The sequence below is a fragment of the Anabrus simplex genome, chromosome 4 (assembly GCF_040414725.1).
Source record: "Anabrus simplex isolate iqAnaSimp1 chromosome 4, ASM4041472v1, whole genome shotgun sequence".
In the NCBI taxonomy this organism is placed as follows: domain Eukaryota; kingdom Metazoa; phylum Arthropoda; class Insecta; order Orthoptera; family Tettigoniidae; genus Anabrus; species Anabrus simplex.
The window spans coordinates 231,838,454-231,855,461 of NC_090268.1; the positions used below are offsets into that span (position 1 = coordinate 231,838,454).

At 37.5% G+C, this 17,008-nt stretch overlaps 1 protein-coding gene across 1 annotated transcript in view; it reads left to right on the top strand.

Moving 5' to 3' along the window:
- The window catches only part of LOC136871815 (DNA (cytosine-5)-methyltransferase 1), a 211,873-nt gene that overhangs the window by 134,655 nt on the left and 60,210 nt on the right, over nucleotides 1–17,008 (top strand). Inside the window, exons 16-18 of the mRNA XM_067145426.2 lie at nucleotides 6,524–6,658; nucleotides 12,613–12,856; nucleotides 14,781–14,971. Coding sequence (XP_067001527.2) covers nucleotides 6,524–6,658; nucleotides 12,613–12,856; nucleotides 14,781–14,971 — 570 coding nt within the window. The remainder of the gene's footprint in view (nucleotides 1–6,523; nucleotides 6,659–12,612; nucleotides 12,857–14,780; nucleotides 14,972–17,008) is intronic.

Below are 17,008 nucleotides of genomic sequence, written 5' to 3' on the forward strand. Positions count from 1 at the left end.
TTCAAATAATGACATGAGAAGTCAAAGAGAATGTGAGAAGTGTTTTGAATAGGCTTTGCGAATTAAATACGAAGAAGAAACATGCAATGCGTCCGTCGCGTTCATTGGTGGATTATAAACATGGCGATCATACTCAGCCAATAGTGTGACGTCTTACATTGGTTGATGGGCGAAGCCTATTGGTTGCGCAAAGCGTAGCATTCATTGGTGGATTGCAAACTTGGTGCTTCTACTCAGCTAATAGAGTGACGTCTTACATTGGATGACGGGCGAAGCATATTTATTTATTTGCGTATAAATGTGCATTAAAATAAAAAAATTACATTAATCTTTCGCATATTCTAGTGAAGATTTTGTTCTCTTGTTGCACTTGCTAAAATGATAGCGATCGCAATGTTTATCACACAACGTACGCACACAATGTAGGGATGGTTCATGAAAGTCTGATCGCCGGCATAGACGATGGTGAAACCCATGTACCGCCAGCCTATTCAAAGCACTTCTCACGTCATTATTTGGACCGGTCCAGCTGCGGTCAATCATAGCATCAGCTGAATAAAAATCCAGGCTGATTTCTGCTTGTTTTCTCTTTCTCTCTTGGAGAACTACTTCTCGCTACGTATGTGAAAGCTGCATTCTTATTTTCAAATCTTCCCGTAAAAGAGTTTCTTTGGATAATTCATACGCAAGTCGTGATGGTGACATCTTGGAGATGCCCAGTATTCGTTTCAGAAGTCTGGCCCTTACATTTTCAATAGTTCGAAGGCCGGACACCGTTAGTCTTTCCCAAATAAGTTCCATACCATATGTGAGAACTGGGCGAAGCGTATTGGTTACACAAAAGTGATTGCCTTCTCGATCACGTACGGTGCATATATGGAAAATGGCGATCATATCGTCTGAATAACGAAATAATGTAACAAGAAAAATGTTGGTCATAAAACAGGATGAATTTTGGTTTTAATTTGAGAAAATATGGTCAAACTGGTAGAGAAAAGAGCTCAATTTTAATTCATTAAACTGAAACTACGAAATTCGTTAAAATGAAATATTTTAACATACAACAAATAGGGAAAAGGGAAGGGACCAAAAAAATTATTCGTTATTCTGAAAATTTTGTTATACTGGTGTTCTTTACAGCGGAATTCGACTGTATATTACACAACTCTAAATTACTAAATAAATCTAATGCTTTTTCTAAATCTGGAGTATACAGATTCAAATGTAACAAGTGCAGCTCCTCGTACATCGGACAAACTGGCCGCAACTTCAACATCAGATACTCCGAACATATCAACGCCATTAAATACAACAGATTCTCTGCTATAGGACAACACATACAAGATTCCAAGCATAATTTCGCCAATATTGAAAAATACGTAAAAATACTCAAAATCATTAACAAAGGACCCCTTCTAAACACTACTGAAAATTGTTTTATTCACCTTGACCAATACTTCAACCCTAATTTCAATTTAAACAACATTTCTGAAAAACCCATATCCTGTTTGTTTTCCTCATTCTTCTTCTCAAAAATTCTAAATTTCTAAGCCCGAATTCAATTTTCAATGCCTTACACAGTTCCTACCCATATTTTCTAACTCCAATAATCCACCCTCCTAACCCACCCTAAACTACCCCTCCTTTATTTCCCTATCTTATCCTTTCCTATCTTCTTTTAACTTCCAATCCTTTTAATCTTCTCTTATCTACTAATCATCTTCCTTTATTAACTTATCCTATCTTTTATTTTTACCTCTCCTCTCGGTGGGGGAACTACTTTCACAATTGAACTGTTACTAATATACTATAGTGCCACCCGCATATTGGGTCTTTACATTCAAATTTAAACTCATGCCTTGCACTGCCTTGGACTACCTCAATTACAACCTGAATTTTTATCTTCAAGAAGTAGCGCACTGTGCATATACGTTTTTCATTTGTTTCTGGTATTACGCTTTCTACCATTTTTCTCTTCACAATTGTTTTTTACATCAACTGTTCTAAAGAATCTACAAGATTACATACTTCAATCATATTAAATTGTATTTTATACATATATACATTTTCGCAACCGAAACAATTACAGACTGGATCACTAAGCTATTCATAGAGTTCCGTCGGCATTTGAAAGCACAGCGCCGGACATTGAATATGTTGCGCTGATCTTCAGGAGCTAGCAATTTGCTTCAATCAAGCGACTCTCTTTGACTTCTACACAGTTCTGGGACTTCATATTTACTAAATTGTATTGTGACTTCGCGTCTGATAGTATATGCAGGCTGGCTCACTTAACAGTTCTCCGCTTCTCATAAACATTTTGAGACAGTGCCGAACTTTGCGTGTGTTGTGCTACTATTCAGAAGATTGCACCTTAAGTGACTGACCTCCTACTTCTTCTAGATTTTACTATTTAAAATCGCACAGTGCCTATCCTCATTATCTTATATTGCTTCTTCATCTTTGTTAAAGACTCATTCTTTAATTTTCTTATTTACCTATGTATTGTTTTTACATTTTATTCGGCTGATGATGACCCAGATTAGGGTCGAAACCGGTACCCCTCCTGCTTATAATTAAATAGGAATGTAACACCACATTTCTTATTTACTTGTATTGAATAGGTTGAACTATGTTATTTGTTATTTCAATTTACAGTAGAACCTCGATAATTCGAAATCGGTTAATTCAAAATCCCGCCTAATTCGAAGAAACTCTCGTTCCCGGAAACATGAGATACAGTTTTGCATGTTATTTTAATTGTTTAATTCGAAATACGGATAATTCGTAATTCGAAGTACAATGTCGGCCGCATTATCGAAATTCAGACTTTTAATTCGAAACTGCCTTTTCATTTTAAAACAATAGTATGTTACAGAGTAATTTCAACTCGAAATTTATCCGCTCCGTGTCATAATAGAACGCGCGTCCCGGAACGTGGAAGGGTAGCTTTCCGCCATTGATCTCTATACAGTTTCCGCACTTACACTCACTTCGGTGGGTCTACAGTGCGCTTCATATTTGCTAAGTTGAATGAAATCGGAACTCTTTTGTGTTCAACCTTTTAAGGAACGCCGTAATATCACGCAACATGCGGTGTGCGGGAAAACAGAATCTGCGAACACTGGCGATGCCGACAGTTGACCAAAAAGCGTGGCAAATATAATAAATTCGTAGGCACCGAACAATACTGACATTGCCGGTGAAACTGCATTGCTTTATTTTAATGCGAGCCCAAACGGTCTTATGGTTTTAAAGGAGAAATTGCCAGCCGGGAAATCGTACAGTGTGAGGGATGGGGTCATAGTAGTGTGTTGCAATGCACATGGAAGCGAGATACTTTATCCCCTCATCATAAAAAACTTTGATAAGCCACAATGCTTTAAGAGCGTCGGGCACTTTCCATGCCAGTACAAAGCATCTATAATAAAAATGCAAACAGTAAAGAAATCCAAAAAAATAATGCATTTGCACAGGGGAACCGGCATAATTTATCCTCGTGTTTGAATTGTGCGATTTTTTTTTTTCTTTCGTTGCGTGAGGTTATGTTTGTCAGTGATTTATCCATGTGCATTATTTGAACATTGTAAATGCACCTTGTTGGATACATTTCGGAAATAGTTTTTTCCATGGCATTTGAAAGGTTTAAACTGTGGATCGAGGTGATTGCATGTATTAATGGGTCTTAGAATACTTCGTGACGCGGCAAGTGTTTACATTTCTGAAGTACGAGAGAAGTGCCATGGCGGGAAATCGTACAAGGAAAGTTCGATTTTAAGGGCATCGGGTACTTTCTGCGTTAACACAAGGCATCTAAAATGCATACAGTATAGTAATCCAATTAATAAAGCACTTGCACATGGGAGCGAGCATAGATTTCTCCTCGTCTTTGAGTCGTGCTTTTTTTTTCTTTCTTTCGTTGCGTGAGGTTATGTTTACCAGTGAGATATCCGAGTGCATTATTTGAATACTGTAAATGCACCTTCTTGGATACATTTTGGAAATAATTCTTTTTTCATGGCATTTGAAAGGTATAAACTGTGAATCAAGGTTAAATGCATGCAGTAACGGGCCTCAGAATAATTTGTAACGCAGCAAGTGTTGGTACTTCTGAATTGCGAATTGGCGGTTAATTCAAAATCACGTAATTCGAAGTCCGATTTTTGAGTCCCAACGACTTCGAATTAACGAGGTTTTACTGTAATTATGACGACTTGTAACAAACTGACCTAGAAACACGTCTGCAACTTCACTGTTCAAATTTACGGTATGTTGTGACAATGGAAATATTTTTGTCAAGTACCGCTGTGTTCATTGTTGTCCATTATCAAGTCATTCGAAAACCGCGGTAGTAAGAACAAACCAGGAGAGGGAATTATATGTGATATTAATAAAATCATTTTTAATGATGAAAAATCGTAGGGGAGGGAGATATGCGAGGGGGGAGCTTATGCGATAAAATACGGTATATCCTCATCATTTACCCCCACTACCACATCCTTCCACTCCACCCTAGCTCCCTGACAGTTACTCCGCCTCTATCCCTCCCCTCTCCTCCCCTCCCCCTCGGCCCTTACCTTTATGATCGCATTGATCAGTCCAGCTTTGTCCGCCGATCAAACAGGCTGCTTAAGGTGAGTTTGTTTCTACTCGTTTCTCGTCATTTCTAGACATTTCTTTTTATTCTTTCCTTCCTATCTTTGCCTAATTCGACTTTTAATTTCTTCTCCAGGTTCCAAAACCACCCTATATTGAAGTGAGAATTAATTCTTTGGGTCTAACCAAGTCCATCACATGCATGTTTATTTTTTTGGAACCAAACCACAGATCAAACAAAGTGTTAATTTCACATGACATTAAAACTCTGCAGCGTATTTCAACAAGATCAAAGAACTAAAGTACCGAGCTCGATACCTGCAGTCGCTTAAGTGCGGCCAGTGTCCAGTATTCGGGAGATAGTGGGTACGAATCCCACTGTCGGCAGCCCTGAAGATGGTTTTCGTGGTTTCCCGTTTTCACCCCAGGCAAATGCTGGGGCTGTATCTTAATTAAGGTCACGGCTGCTTCCTTCCCAGTCCTAGCCCTTTCCTGTCCCATTGTCGCCATAAGACCTATCTGTGTCGACGCGACGTAAAGCCAATAGCAAGGAAATAAAAAAAGAACTAAAGACATACAAGCTGGACAAACCATCATTTGTATAAAACAATGGAGTCATCATTTTTAAAAGAATTTATACTAAAGTGCAATATCATCATGTACCATATTTTATTTAATATTCATCTATGTTACAGTGTGTTTTAAAGTTGTTTGTGTTTGCCTGATTTGACTCATTGGCTGATGATGGCACGAGTGAAGTGCCGAAACTAGTACCTCATGTGAACGACATGTGATCAATTCACATTAATAATTGTCTTTGTATTGAATAGGAGGACCCGTAATAATTTCAATTATTGCCAGACTCTCCCACCAACATCCTGGCAAAGCCCCGCCTCAGAATTATTACTGACAGCGGCAGTACATGCAAATTCCCGTTTATATTTGATCCGCCTTCGTAGTTTGCCCTTTTTTTTTTCTTTGTGTTAGGCATCTTGGATAGGAAGGGCTTCATTGTCACTCGTGGCAAAAAGTGGTTGTGTTAAAGTACTCCCTCATTCCACTGCAGCACTGTTGGCAAGAGAAGCTGAACCTCCTTATTAAAGTCTCCACATACTGGCACTCCTTTTTAAATTACAATTTTCTGCTTCTGATTCACTGTCTTCCATTTCCGATCCAGAATTGATCAAAATCTCCTCACTGTCTTTGCTGAATAACTTGCTGGTAGCCATTGTACTCAATAGAGGATGGTTGTCCAGTTGTACTTCCTTCTAAAACAATAATCACAACCATTGTACTCATGGAGCTCTACCTGACGGCAACCAATCACCACGTGTGGTTATGGGCAGCACAAGTGTTTTCCAACAGGCGCTACAACTTAATGTATTTTTTGTGAGTACTTGAAACCCTACGTCATACGATAAACGAGTGGAGTCTGTTTAAACTAAAAACCTGCCGTAATACAAATGCTTAAATGTGAAAACGAATGGCATTCGGGCTTTATACACATATGAGTGTTAGCTGTCCCATGCGACATTCTGATATAGAGGGGAAAATGTGAAACTGCTGCCATTGTGTAAAAGAAATATGACCACTAAATAATGAATTGAAGAAATACATTCACACTTGACATACTCCCCTGTTTTGTCTACTTGAATTTTGATGGAAAAGTGAGAGAGAGAGACCTGCCTTATGACAGTTTGTTTTCCACATGCCCCATCCTTAAATTTTAAGAGGATAACTTAATTTCTCATTTTAACATAATATTGTCTGTGGCTTAAGCACCTTAACATGAATGTATATTAATCCTTCAAGTTTTAGTTTGTACGTTACACTTCCAATAAGCATTAAAATCTTGTAATTATACACATATATAGTAAATTGTGGGTTAATTTTTACTAATAATGTAATGGAATCTTATCTTCCAAAGGTGCAGTATAATGCTGTAAAGATCCACAATGAAGAATATAGAGTTGGAAACTCTGTCTACTTGACACCTGGCATATTCAGATTCAAACAGACTACAGCTGTTCAGCCCAAAAAACAGAAACGAAAGGATGAGAAGGTATAAGTTCTTGTATTTGAATTTTGATATGTTTTTTCTGTTTTATGTATACTGTATAGAGAATGTATAGTTAATAAGAACCTTTCTCTAATTTATTGCTTGGGTAATACTTTGTTTCTAAGAGATCAAAATAACAGAGGATGCATAGATACACTGGAGACAAGTCAAATTGTTATCAACCCAGATATCATTAGAACCGTATATATACAAATTCCTGCATCCTTATTTTTTTGAAGAGAAAATTTAAAAAATGAAAATTGCTTTAAGTTGTGTTTTATTTACAAGAAATTAATCATACATTACGATGTATTCCACAACAGAATAAAAGAAACGCTTCATAATCTTCACATGCCCAAAAAAAAAAAAAAAAAAAAAAAAAAGTGAATGACAGATTTTATTTATTTAATGTTATAAAAGTCAATATTTGCATGCTCCGTTACCTCTATTTGTCATGCCGTGCTGGGTAACTCAGGTACTGGCCTTCTGAGATCAAGTTAGCTTGTTCGATCCTGGCTCAGTCCAGTAGTAAAGTGCTCAAATACATCAGCCTCATGTCAGTACTTAGTTTGGTTTTTCTTTAGGGAGTTCACATCGCACTAACACAACACAATGAAGGTTATCGGTAATACAAGCGTGGGGAAAGGGCTAGGATTGGCAAGGAAGCACCCGGATGTTCAATAAATTTCCAATATCTTTGAAATAATTTAAGAAAAGGCTAGGAAAACAACAGATAGGAAATCTGCCATGTGGGTGACTCCCCTAAATGCAGATCAGTATTGATTGATTGATTGATTGATTGATTGATTGATTGATTGATTGATTGATTGATTGATTGATTGATAAGGTACAGCCCCAGCATTGGCCTTGTGTGAAAATGGGAAAACATGGAAAACCCCCTTCAGGGCTGCTGGCAGTAGGATTCAAACCCACCATCTTCCGATTGCAAGTTCACAACTATGTGACTCTTATTACCACATGGCCATCTCTCTCGGTGTCTGTAGATTTACTGGCATGTTAAGACATTCCGGCACCTCGGTATCTCCAGAAACCATAAAAGTAATTGTTGGGATGTAAAACAGATTATATTATATTATTATTATTATTATTATTATTATTATTATTATTATTATTATTATTATTATTATTATATTCATTATCGCCACCATAAAAATAATTTTTGTAATTGCAATCTTCCTATGGAGTGTGATCCCCAGTTCCGTCAAGTACATTTGTGATACCACATTTTTTAAAGCACTTTTCCATCAGTGGTAGCAGAATGGAGTCCCATGCACATTTTACCCATTCACAAATCTGAGTCACATCCGACCACTTTATTTTTCTGTGGTGTTTTTCATTACTATGCATGTCAACCAAGGTATCAGGGTGAGAGGAATGCTGTAGGCATTAACTCTGTTCAGTTGAGAGATGAGGGAAGTGCTTTTTTGTCATCTTATAATGTATTTTTGTGTATTCAAAAGAAAATGCAAGCTAATATTTTTGTTGAAATACAGTAAAAGTGGGAAATTGAATTCATTTTCAGTGATTAATAACAACTTATTATTACGTCTTGAGTAGAGAATGTGTTCCATACCTGCCAACTTTTACGATTTATCCATAAAATTTACGGAAATTGCAGCATTTTATGGTTTTACGGATGGACGGTGTCATTTTACGACTTCGCAGACAAAAATTTGAAACAAAATTCGATAATCGCTCCACTTCCGTACAATCGATTGTTTGCGTGGGTCGAAGCACGCTCAGTCTTGGTCGAAGGCAAGTCCACGATAGTCGATAACTCATTCTTTGATATGATTGGTATTTTTAACCATGTGATGTTTCTGTGGTTATTGTAATTGAATTTAAAGCCGTGATAATAGTTCTTCTGTGTGAATCTTAGGTGTCGACAGGCTCTGCTCCGCAAATTCTTTGTTCCCCTCCATTCGCTTGTTGTGATTTAACCTGTATTCTTTGACCACATGAGGGTTTTTTTTTTTTTAAATATATATGAACAGTACTTCCAAACATTTAAAGAATCATATTCTGTTGATTTTACGTGCATACTAAAATCATAGGATGATGATGATTAAAATGAAGAAAGGGAGAAAAATTTGTCTTATGCACGGTATGTGGGTGTGATATTAATATTGCACATGGTGGACGCGACGATTTAGGTGATGGTGAGTTAGTTATTCGCATTCAGACTTCCAACATAGTGAATGATCTGCAGGATACAGATAAATCCCTTTTCTTTTCATCAGTGAGAAACTACTTTTGTACTGCCTGTGGGTATTAGTTGAGCCCGTGAGCCACCATATTTCTAATGTTACAAGGAAGTGGAATTAGTACAATCTTACTTGGAGAACGTCTCAGAGGAGAGATGTGTTCGTTGCGATGTCCAGGAACCCACCATCCCGCCCCAAGAAGCACTTTTACTTTTATAACCTAATTAAGATGATTACACGCCATTTTCATTTCTGGAGTAGCTAGTTTTATTCCTATTGGCCAATAAGTGGCACGTGATCTCCTTCCCGTAAAGAATGTTGATCATAATCCGTTCCAAACCACAGCACAATAAAAGCACCAGATCCTATCCTAACCGTCCAGACCAATCTTGCTTCCTCATGAAACCAGGGGCCTAGGGCCGCTTCGCGGTTTCTGACCGTCCAGACCAATCATGTTTCCTCACGAAAGTATGGGCCTAGGGCCGCTTCGTGACTTCTAACTGTCCAGACCAATCGTCTTGTCCAGATGCTATCCTAACCGCACGGCAAGAACGGGGAATAATCAAAGCATAGTTCTTAAGTATAGAGGTTGGCAGCACTGAGCACTGCTTCAGAACGTCCTTTCTGAGAAGGCCGCGAGCGAATAAACAAACGACAGTTGTTACGCGTTTGTGTAAATGGTGGCCCACGGGCTGAACTAATGATTGCTCGGGACTGTATCATCAACAAGTTTCCACTCAAGGTTGATGTGTTAAAGCATGCTTAAGTTGCTAGGTTTGACAAAATTTAAGATGCACAGTTTTCTTCCATTCGTTTTATTCTTGGCAAGGTTTCCTATCATGATATGCAAGGAAGAGAATGAAACTACAGATGAGGTGGTGAATGAGTTCAGGTTGATGACACTTTGGTTGCAAATCATGATGCTACAAGCGATTCCAGTTGGGCACAAATATCAAGAATTCGTGGAGCCGATGTACTTCTTAAGTATAACCGAATTTCTAAAGTAATGCTGTCTATTCTCACCATACCCTATAGCAATGCAGGATGTGAACCTGATTTCAGCCTTGTGAAGAAAAATAGAACAGAGTTCAGATCATACATGTCCAATGAATCTCTGGAGTCTATTTCTATTTTGAAGACCAGGAGTTCTGGTCCTTGTTATGACAAAACACCTCAAGACTTTTTGCAGGAAGCTAAAACGGCCACAACTATGACTTTCAAGTTGAACTAGCATTTGACTTGCAGTGTGTATTGTATTATTTCTTGCCTGTGTTACATTAAACGAGTTTTATTGTATCAAGCCTTTTTTCAGTTATCGCACATGTGCTTAATTTATCAAGGAAGTCCTGTTATGTATGCTCCAAACTAATATTCACCACGCCTGCTGCTGTTTAACATGGATTTCTTCTTGATTGTTACATTCATCTACAAATCATTGGCCTGTGATGTACGTAGATATGATTTCTTTGAAGTATCCTGTTTAAAGCATGAATTCTTGTATTTTGTAGCCCCAGAAGTATTATTTTCGTCAAGCCGGGGTACTAAAATTATAAGATTCTTTGTTGCGCGCAAGTTTTACTGATAGCCCTTTTCAAAAGGTGGCAGGTATGTGGTGTTCCCTAAATTCAGAGAATTTAGTACACACAATATCTTAACCAACATTCTAGAAATTTAGTGTCAGAGTAGCCTCCTCTGGGATTCATAAAGCACTAATGCAGAAAGTGTGAAATATTATGAAAATTAAATAGCACGGAAATGAGGAATTTTATAAAAATGTATGTCATTTTTGAGGTTGGTTTGGTTGGTTATGTTGGGAGGTGAGAGGAATGTTGTCGACAATAACTCTGTTCAGTGGAGAGGGGAGAAGTGCTGTTTGGTCATTTTATGATGTCTTTTTGTGTCTTAGGGAGTAAAAGCTTGATAATGAAATAAAAGTGTGGAATTGAGTTAAGGAATATCTTGTAAGACATTATATGTAGTGATAAATACTGTATAATCCTGAGTACCACCTGCCACCAAATAAGACCCACACCCTAAATTTGAGACGGAAAAATACGGAAAAATTTAAAAATCAAATAACTTGCATACCTATTTAATTTTCTTCAAATATACCACAAATATAAATTTGTGAATAAAGTCGGTCCAATACTCGGATCATTCACAATTCACCGTCGTCATCTGAAGTTTCACCATAGGAACTTTCGTCTCTGGCATCTTTCCACAAATCGTCCTCACTACCGTCTACTGAATTTGAAATTCCACATTTCTTAAAGCTTTTGGACGCTAGATCGTTGGGAATGCGTGCTCGTGCGGTCTTGATCCAGCTGCATATTAGTCCCACTGCAGGCCTCTTCACTCGTCCGGTTGGTGTTATCGTGTGATCACCATCAGACATCCATTGAGTGTACAACTGTTTCATTGCAGTTTTGAAAGGCTGGTTCACGCACACATCCAACGGCTGTAGAATAGAAGTGAGTCCTCCGGGAATTAGCGCAAGATCGGTTTTTTTCTTTCCTGATCATATCTTTTACGGCGTCAGTTGTATGTTCTCGGTAATTGTCCAACACAAGCCTGTTTTGTTTTTGTAACAATGCTCCCAGGCGACATTGCCAAACGCACTTTACCCAGTCCTCAACTAACGCACTGTCCATCCAGCAGGACTCATGCGTTCTAACAATAACACCCGACGGCAAGTTTCCTTTCGGAAGTGTTTTCCTACAGTTTAGGGGGTAGACAATAATTTTCGCATTTCTTAAGAAAAAAAGTTTCTGTGTGTGGACAGTACAACTATCTAGAAACAAAACTACCTTTCTCACTTGAGCACCTGTAGAAACGTCCAGTCCATAAAGAAATTCCAAAAATATTTCTGTGGTCATCCAGGCTTTACTGTTCTCATAGTAATGGACTGGTAACTTCTAGTCTTTCTTTAAGCCGCTTGGTTTTACTGCTTTGTCTATGACAGGAATATGTATGCCCAACCCATCACTGTTACACAACAAAACAGTCGTGTTGTCCTTCACACTTTTTCTCCATGGCAAGTTTCTTGTCTAAATGCTGGCATGCAATCCAGTAAGCAGTTGAGCAATGGTTGTGTCATCAGGTGAGCATTCATTTTTTTTCAATTAAAGCTTCTGTTGTCAGTTTCTGATAATCATTTACAAGAACTTCTTTGTAGAACTACATAGGCATAAAAGCTTCTGTTGTTAGTTTCTGATAATCATTTACAAGAACTTCTTTGTAAAACCACATAGGCATATCATTAGAACAAATGAAAGTAGTTTAATTAAATATTTCATATCTGGCAAATATATCCCCATGTAGAGTTTTCACACATAGTATAACTTTGTCCAAGAACTAGGCAATCCACTCTCACAATTCATGGTCATGGAGCATTTCCAGTGTTGTATTCACTGTTGTAAACACCTCAACTGTTGTTTTAGAGAAGTGTTCTTTGTCCATTTTTGTTGTTTACAGCTGTCTAATTTTTCCATCACAAAAGTTTGTTTTTGGTTGAGAAAGGAAGTTTTGCTTGTCATAAGACACAAGTATGTATAGGGATTAAAACTGGAAAAATTTATAGATACTGCAATGGTCTCCTAATTAGGCATACATGCAAAATGCAAGAAACCAGGAATTTTAAGTACTGTTTATAATGTGAAGGTTATCCAGAGGGATATTTCTTATTGGAAGTAATAATGTACATTTTTCCATGCAAGTTATTTTGTGTTTTAGGTTGACGAAGACCTTTATCCCGAATTTTACCGGAAGTCTTCTGATCATGTTAAAGGCTCAAATGAGGAGACACCTGAGCCATTCTGTATTGGTTACATCACTTCAATTTTCACTCGTCGAGACAATGTAAACACTGAGAATGTATCTCTCAAAGTTACCAAGTTTTACCGACCAGAGAATACACATCGTGGGGTGGCATTAGCCCAGCAGGCTGACCTTAATGTCTTGTATTGGAGTGATGAAGGTAAGGAGTACAATCTCAACCCTCTTACTTATCATGAAGTACTATTTTGTAAAAGGTAACAAAGAGCAGAACAATGCAAATTACAGGAACACATGGAAGATCGTAAGTTTCCCATCAATATGACAACTTACAAATTATCTTTTAGTTTAGAACAGAATAATTAGTGCCCACCTTCATTTTCTGTTTTCTTCTTTGTTTTGACACAAGTGCAATAGACTAATATAACTTGGAAACAATATCCTTTAACCCATGGTTAAATAATGGAAATTATTATTATTATTATTATTATTATTATTATTATTATTATTATTATTATTACTTGCCTGAGGTGTGGCTATGGAGTTGTTTACATGTATTAGTATTATTATTTACGTAGTTATGTCCGGACTTTATTTGGTATAAATCACCATCGTATTATTTGTGAGGTTGTCATGAAACCTCATGACATGAAATATGTACTGTATATATTAATACAAGTTTATTTAATGTCAGAACACGTAATTGATAGTATATAATTTATTATTACCTGTATATTTGATGTATGATCCACTGCAATATTGTGCAATACACTGTAGGTCATTTGAAAATAGTACTACCTTACATTCACCATCCTCTTCTTACAGGGAAGTTTAAATAATAGTTGGATTTATTTGCAGTGTTAAAAAGGTAGTCAAAACAATTCCAAAGTAGCTAGTAAGTAGGTAGGCAATTAGGTTATTCTACTTATTAATTTAATGAATCTTAGTATTATAACTTAAAGTAGTTGACATTCAACAATTAATTCAACTCAGCTCTTTAGCTTACCCTATGACTATGTGCTCATGACCACTCAAAATGATCTGTTTGATATTGGGAAGAACCCCTCAGTATTATCTCAGTTCGTATGTTGCACCATTGCACAAGATTTCAATTGATTTCAATCATCTAATCGTGAGATCACCGGTGTACATGGACAGTGAATAAGTGAGCCGATTGATGCAATAATGGAACTAAAAAGATGTCAAATCAGAAAACTGTGAATACAGTGACATTTCCAAGTTCTTCGAAATTATTTAAGAAATGACTAGGCAAACAGTTGATAAGTAATTTGCCATCTCGGTGACAGATAGTTTTTCATCTATTTCTACATATATACTTATATAACGGAGTTGTGACTGTTGGGGCGGATGGGTTTGCAATATCCAAACTTTATGCGAAGAGGTGGTTGAATCTGAAAGCTGGAGGACGCATAGGAAAGCAGTTTGTAGAATGAAGACCAGATGGCAGAAATGAGCATTGAATGCTGTTGCTGCTGTCTATCAGTACACACTACACAGATGTAATGGAAATGCGGACTTTGAATGTGTCCTGAATCAGATCACTGTATCGTTTCAGTAAGGTGAAGGGAATCAAATTAATTGATTCAGTAAAATTAATTGAATATCCCATCACTGCTCTAAACAGGCTTGGAAGAATAGATTTAGAAATGCAGGAATTAAGGTGAGAAACAAAATGAAGACAGCACTGTATGAAGATTTGAAATTTGTCCCTGTCTTCTTTTTTGTGTAGTTACATAGCCTAGTCTCATTACTTGCTCCCTCAGCTCTTATCTATTGTGTCCTTGTCTTGGTGTATCTCTCTTCCTTGCTATTTTTTCCTGTTGCTGTGTTCTTTTCAACTCTTGCTTATTATTCCCTTGATGTAATGTACAAAATATCCCTTTTCTGGCTTGCCTTAACTTGGAGTTACACTGTGTGGGAAGAATACTCATCTCCTAGCTCAATTTGATGAGATTTGAGGAAAACTGTGGTTACAGAATTGATTCATTAAGCTTCTTCAGTACATTTAAACATAGGTCACAATGGTGGAAGTGTTGTGATTCAGTTTTATCTTCATTACTTGAATGCTTGTGAAGTAATCCTGTGATCTCTTTGCTTTCATTCAGAGGCTGTGGTGAGCTTGTCTGATGTTGTTGCACCATGCTATGTGGTATGCGGCGAGAACATTGATGGTTCAATGGACGAGTGGACTAAGCAAGGTCCGAACCGCTTCTATTTCCTGCAAGCATATAACAGTAAAAAACAAACATTTGAGGACCCTCCCGCTAAAGCTGTTAGTCTTGGCAGTAAAGGCAAGGTGGGTTGTTAGTTGAGTGCATGTTAGGAAAAGTTGATGTTCATGTTGCAGATTACCACCAAATACATGGATAAATTACTGTAAGTATGCCGAGCTAATAATTTGTTTCTTATATTTAAATAATTATGTAAGTCTGCTGTCTTACATTTATTGCTTGAAAGAAAATATGAAAGCGTCTTCAAACTGCTTTTTGGTATACCTATCTGTTACCCCTTTTCCTGCTCATCACCATGGGCTGTGTGTGGCATTTCCTGATCGTATGCTACATGAGCAGTATTAAACTAGCAGGGGACACACTTAATCTAGTAGCGAAAGCACCAATTCAACACCTTTTCTGGCCGTTACTCCAACCATATCATTTACCAACTCCATTATATTGATTATTCTATCTCCTATTTTGGTCTTATTTTTCACCCATGTCCTATTACATGAATAATCATATCGTCCCTGCTCTGGCAAACTAGCGAAACTGACAAACGAAGGAATCTGTAGTTCTGAAGTTCTGGTCTAGATTTTGTTATTTATATATTATCTACTCTCTGACAAAGTCTCACATCTGCAGCTCATTCTGTATGCCTAACACATAAAACCAATAATTAAATATAAACATTGATTTGACATGAGTAATCGCAACTTCTTTCAGCTCTCCTAACCTTTTGACAATTTTCAGATTCGTTAGTTTGCCAGAGCAGGGACGATATAATATACATACCTGATAATGTAAATTACTTTTTCTAAAATATAGTATTTTAATGACTACTGAAAATTAAGAAGGCCCAATGCTCAGCAGCGGAATGGAAGCAAAGAAGAAGAAGAAGAAGAAAATTAACAACTTATAATTATTGTACCGGGCGGTACACCTCCAAGCCGCTAATTCAAAAGGTGCGCCAGTTGAAACTCCTCTGCTGGAGGAAACCTGAACTTTATTGACGGTATTAATTTTCTACTTTCTCAGAAGATGTCACTACCTGTAAATTTCGGAGTTTTAGAACTGTGTCATTTTTGATGTGTTTTTGTTTTGCTTGAAGTAAGAAGTGTGAACTTTCTCTTCTAGAGGACACTACTGAAGAACTACAATAGTGCACCCTAGTGCGAAGAAAAAGAACTGTTCTTTGGAGAAATTTTTATTTCAAAAGTTTGTTTCTTGTTAAATTTCCTTCTGTTATGGTTTAAGTTGGCTGTATACCCCTCTCTTTCTCCTTGTTTTGTATTCAACCAATCCCGAATTTCTTAACTTAATTTTCCACCAATAATGTGTTTCTTCTTCATCTTGTGTAGGGGTTTCTCTTTATTCTCCAATAAAGTGATTGTGGGCGGGTGTTCTCATTCCCCTAACGCCTAGAACCTTCCGCGAGAGTATATAAACTGCTGATTTTAGGGTCTCTGCGCCACTTCTGTTCCATCTTTCAGTGTGTAAAGTACATAGCAGGGGGCGGGAAGCGCCTCTTTCTTCGGCAGCAGTCAACAACAAGGTAATGGCCAATTAATAACTTCTTTCTTTGCTAGCTCAGCAGTTTAACTCTCGGGGCGGGTCCGAAGTTTTTCCGTTATGTAACCTTCCTTAAAAATGTAACGAATCTGGTATCTATTTTACCTTTTAAACTACGTATTGGGATAGAGAGTGCTTAACCCTCTCGATCTCCCACTCATATTGTTTTGAGGTGAACTTTTTTCTCAACCTATTCTTCCTTAACATTATGTAAATTTGTTTCTTTTCTAAAGTCACCTCCGTAGTATGGGATTAGCCCTTGCATCAGTGGCCTAAGAGCCAAATTAGGTTTTAAAAACAAAGTGTATTAGGAGTGCCGATCGCCTCCTCTCAAATTGTTATTTTGGAGGTCATGTCATCAACCTTCTTTTCATTTAATAGACCTCAGTAGGTTGGGTATTTTACCCCTGTGTCTATGTCCAGTGAGGACAACTCGAAGGTGGAGTTTGGTGTGGCCTTTGAGAGGCTTAAAGTTGAGAGCGAGTGGCTCTTTTTGAAAATTGAGTGTTGTATGCCTCGTGGAGGCTTTTCAGTGTAATTTGGAGCAA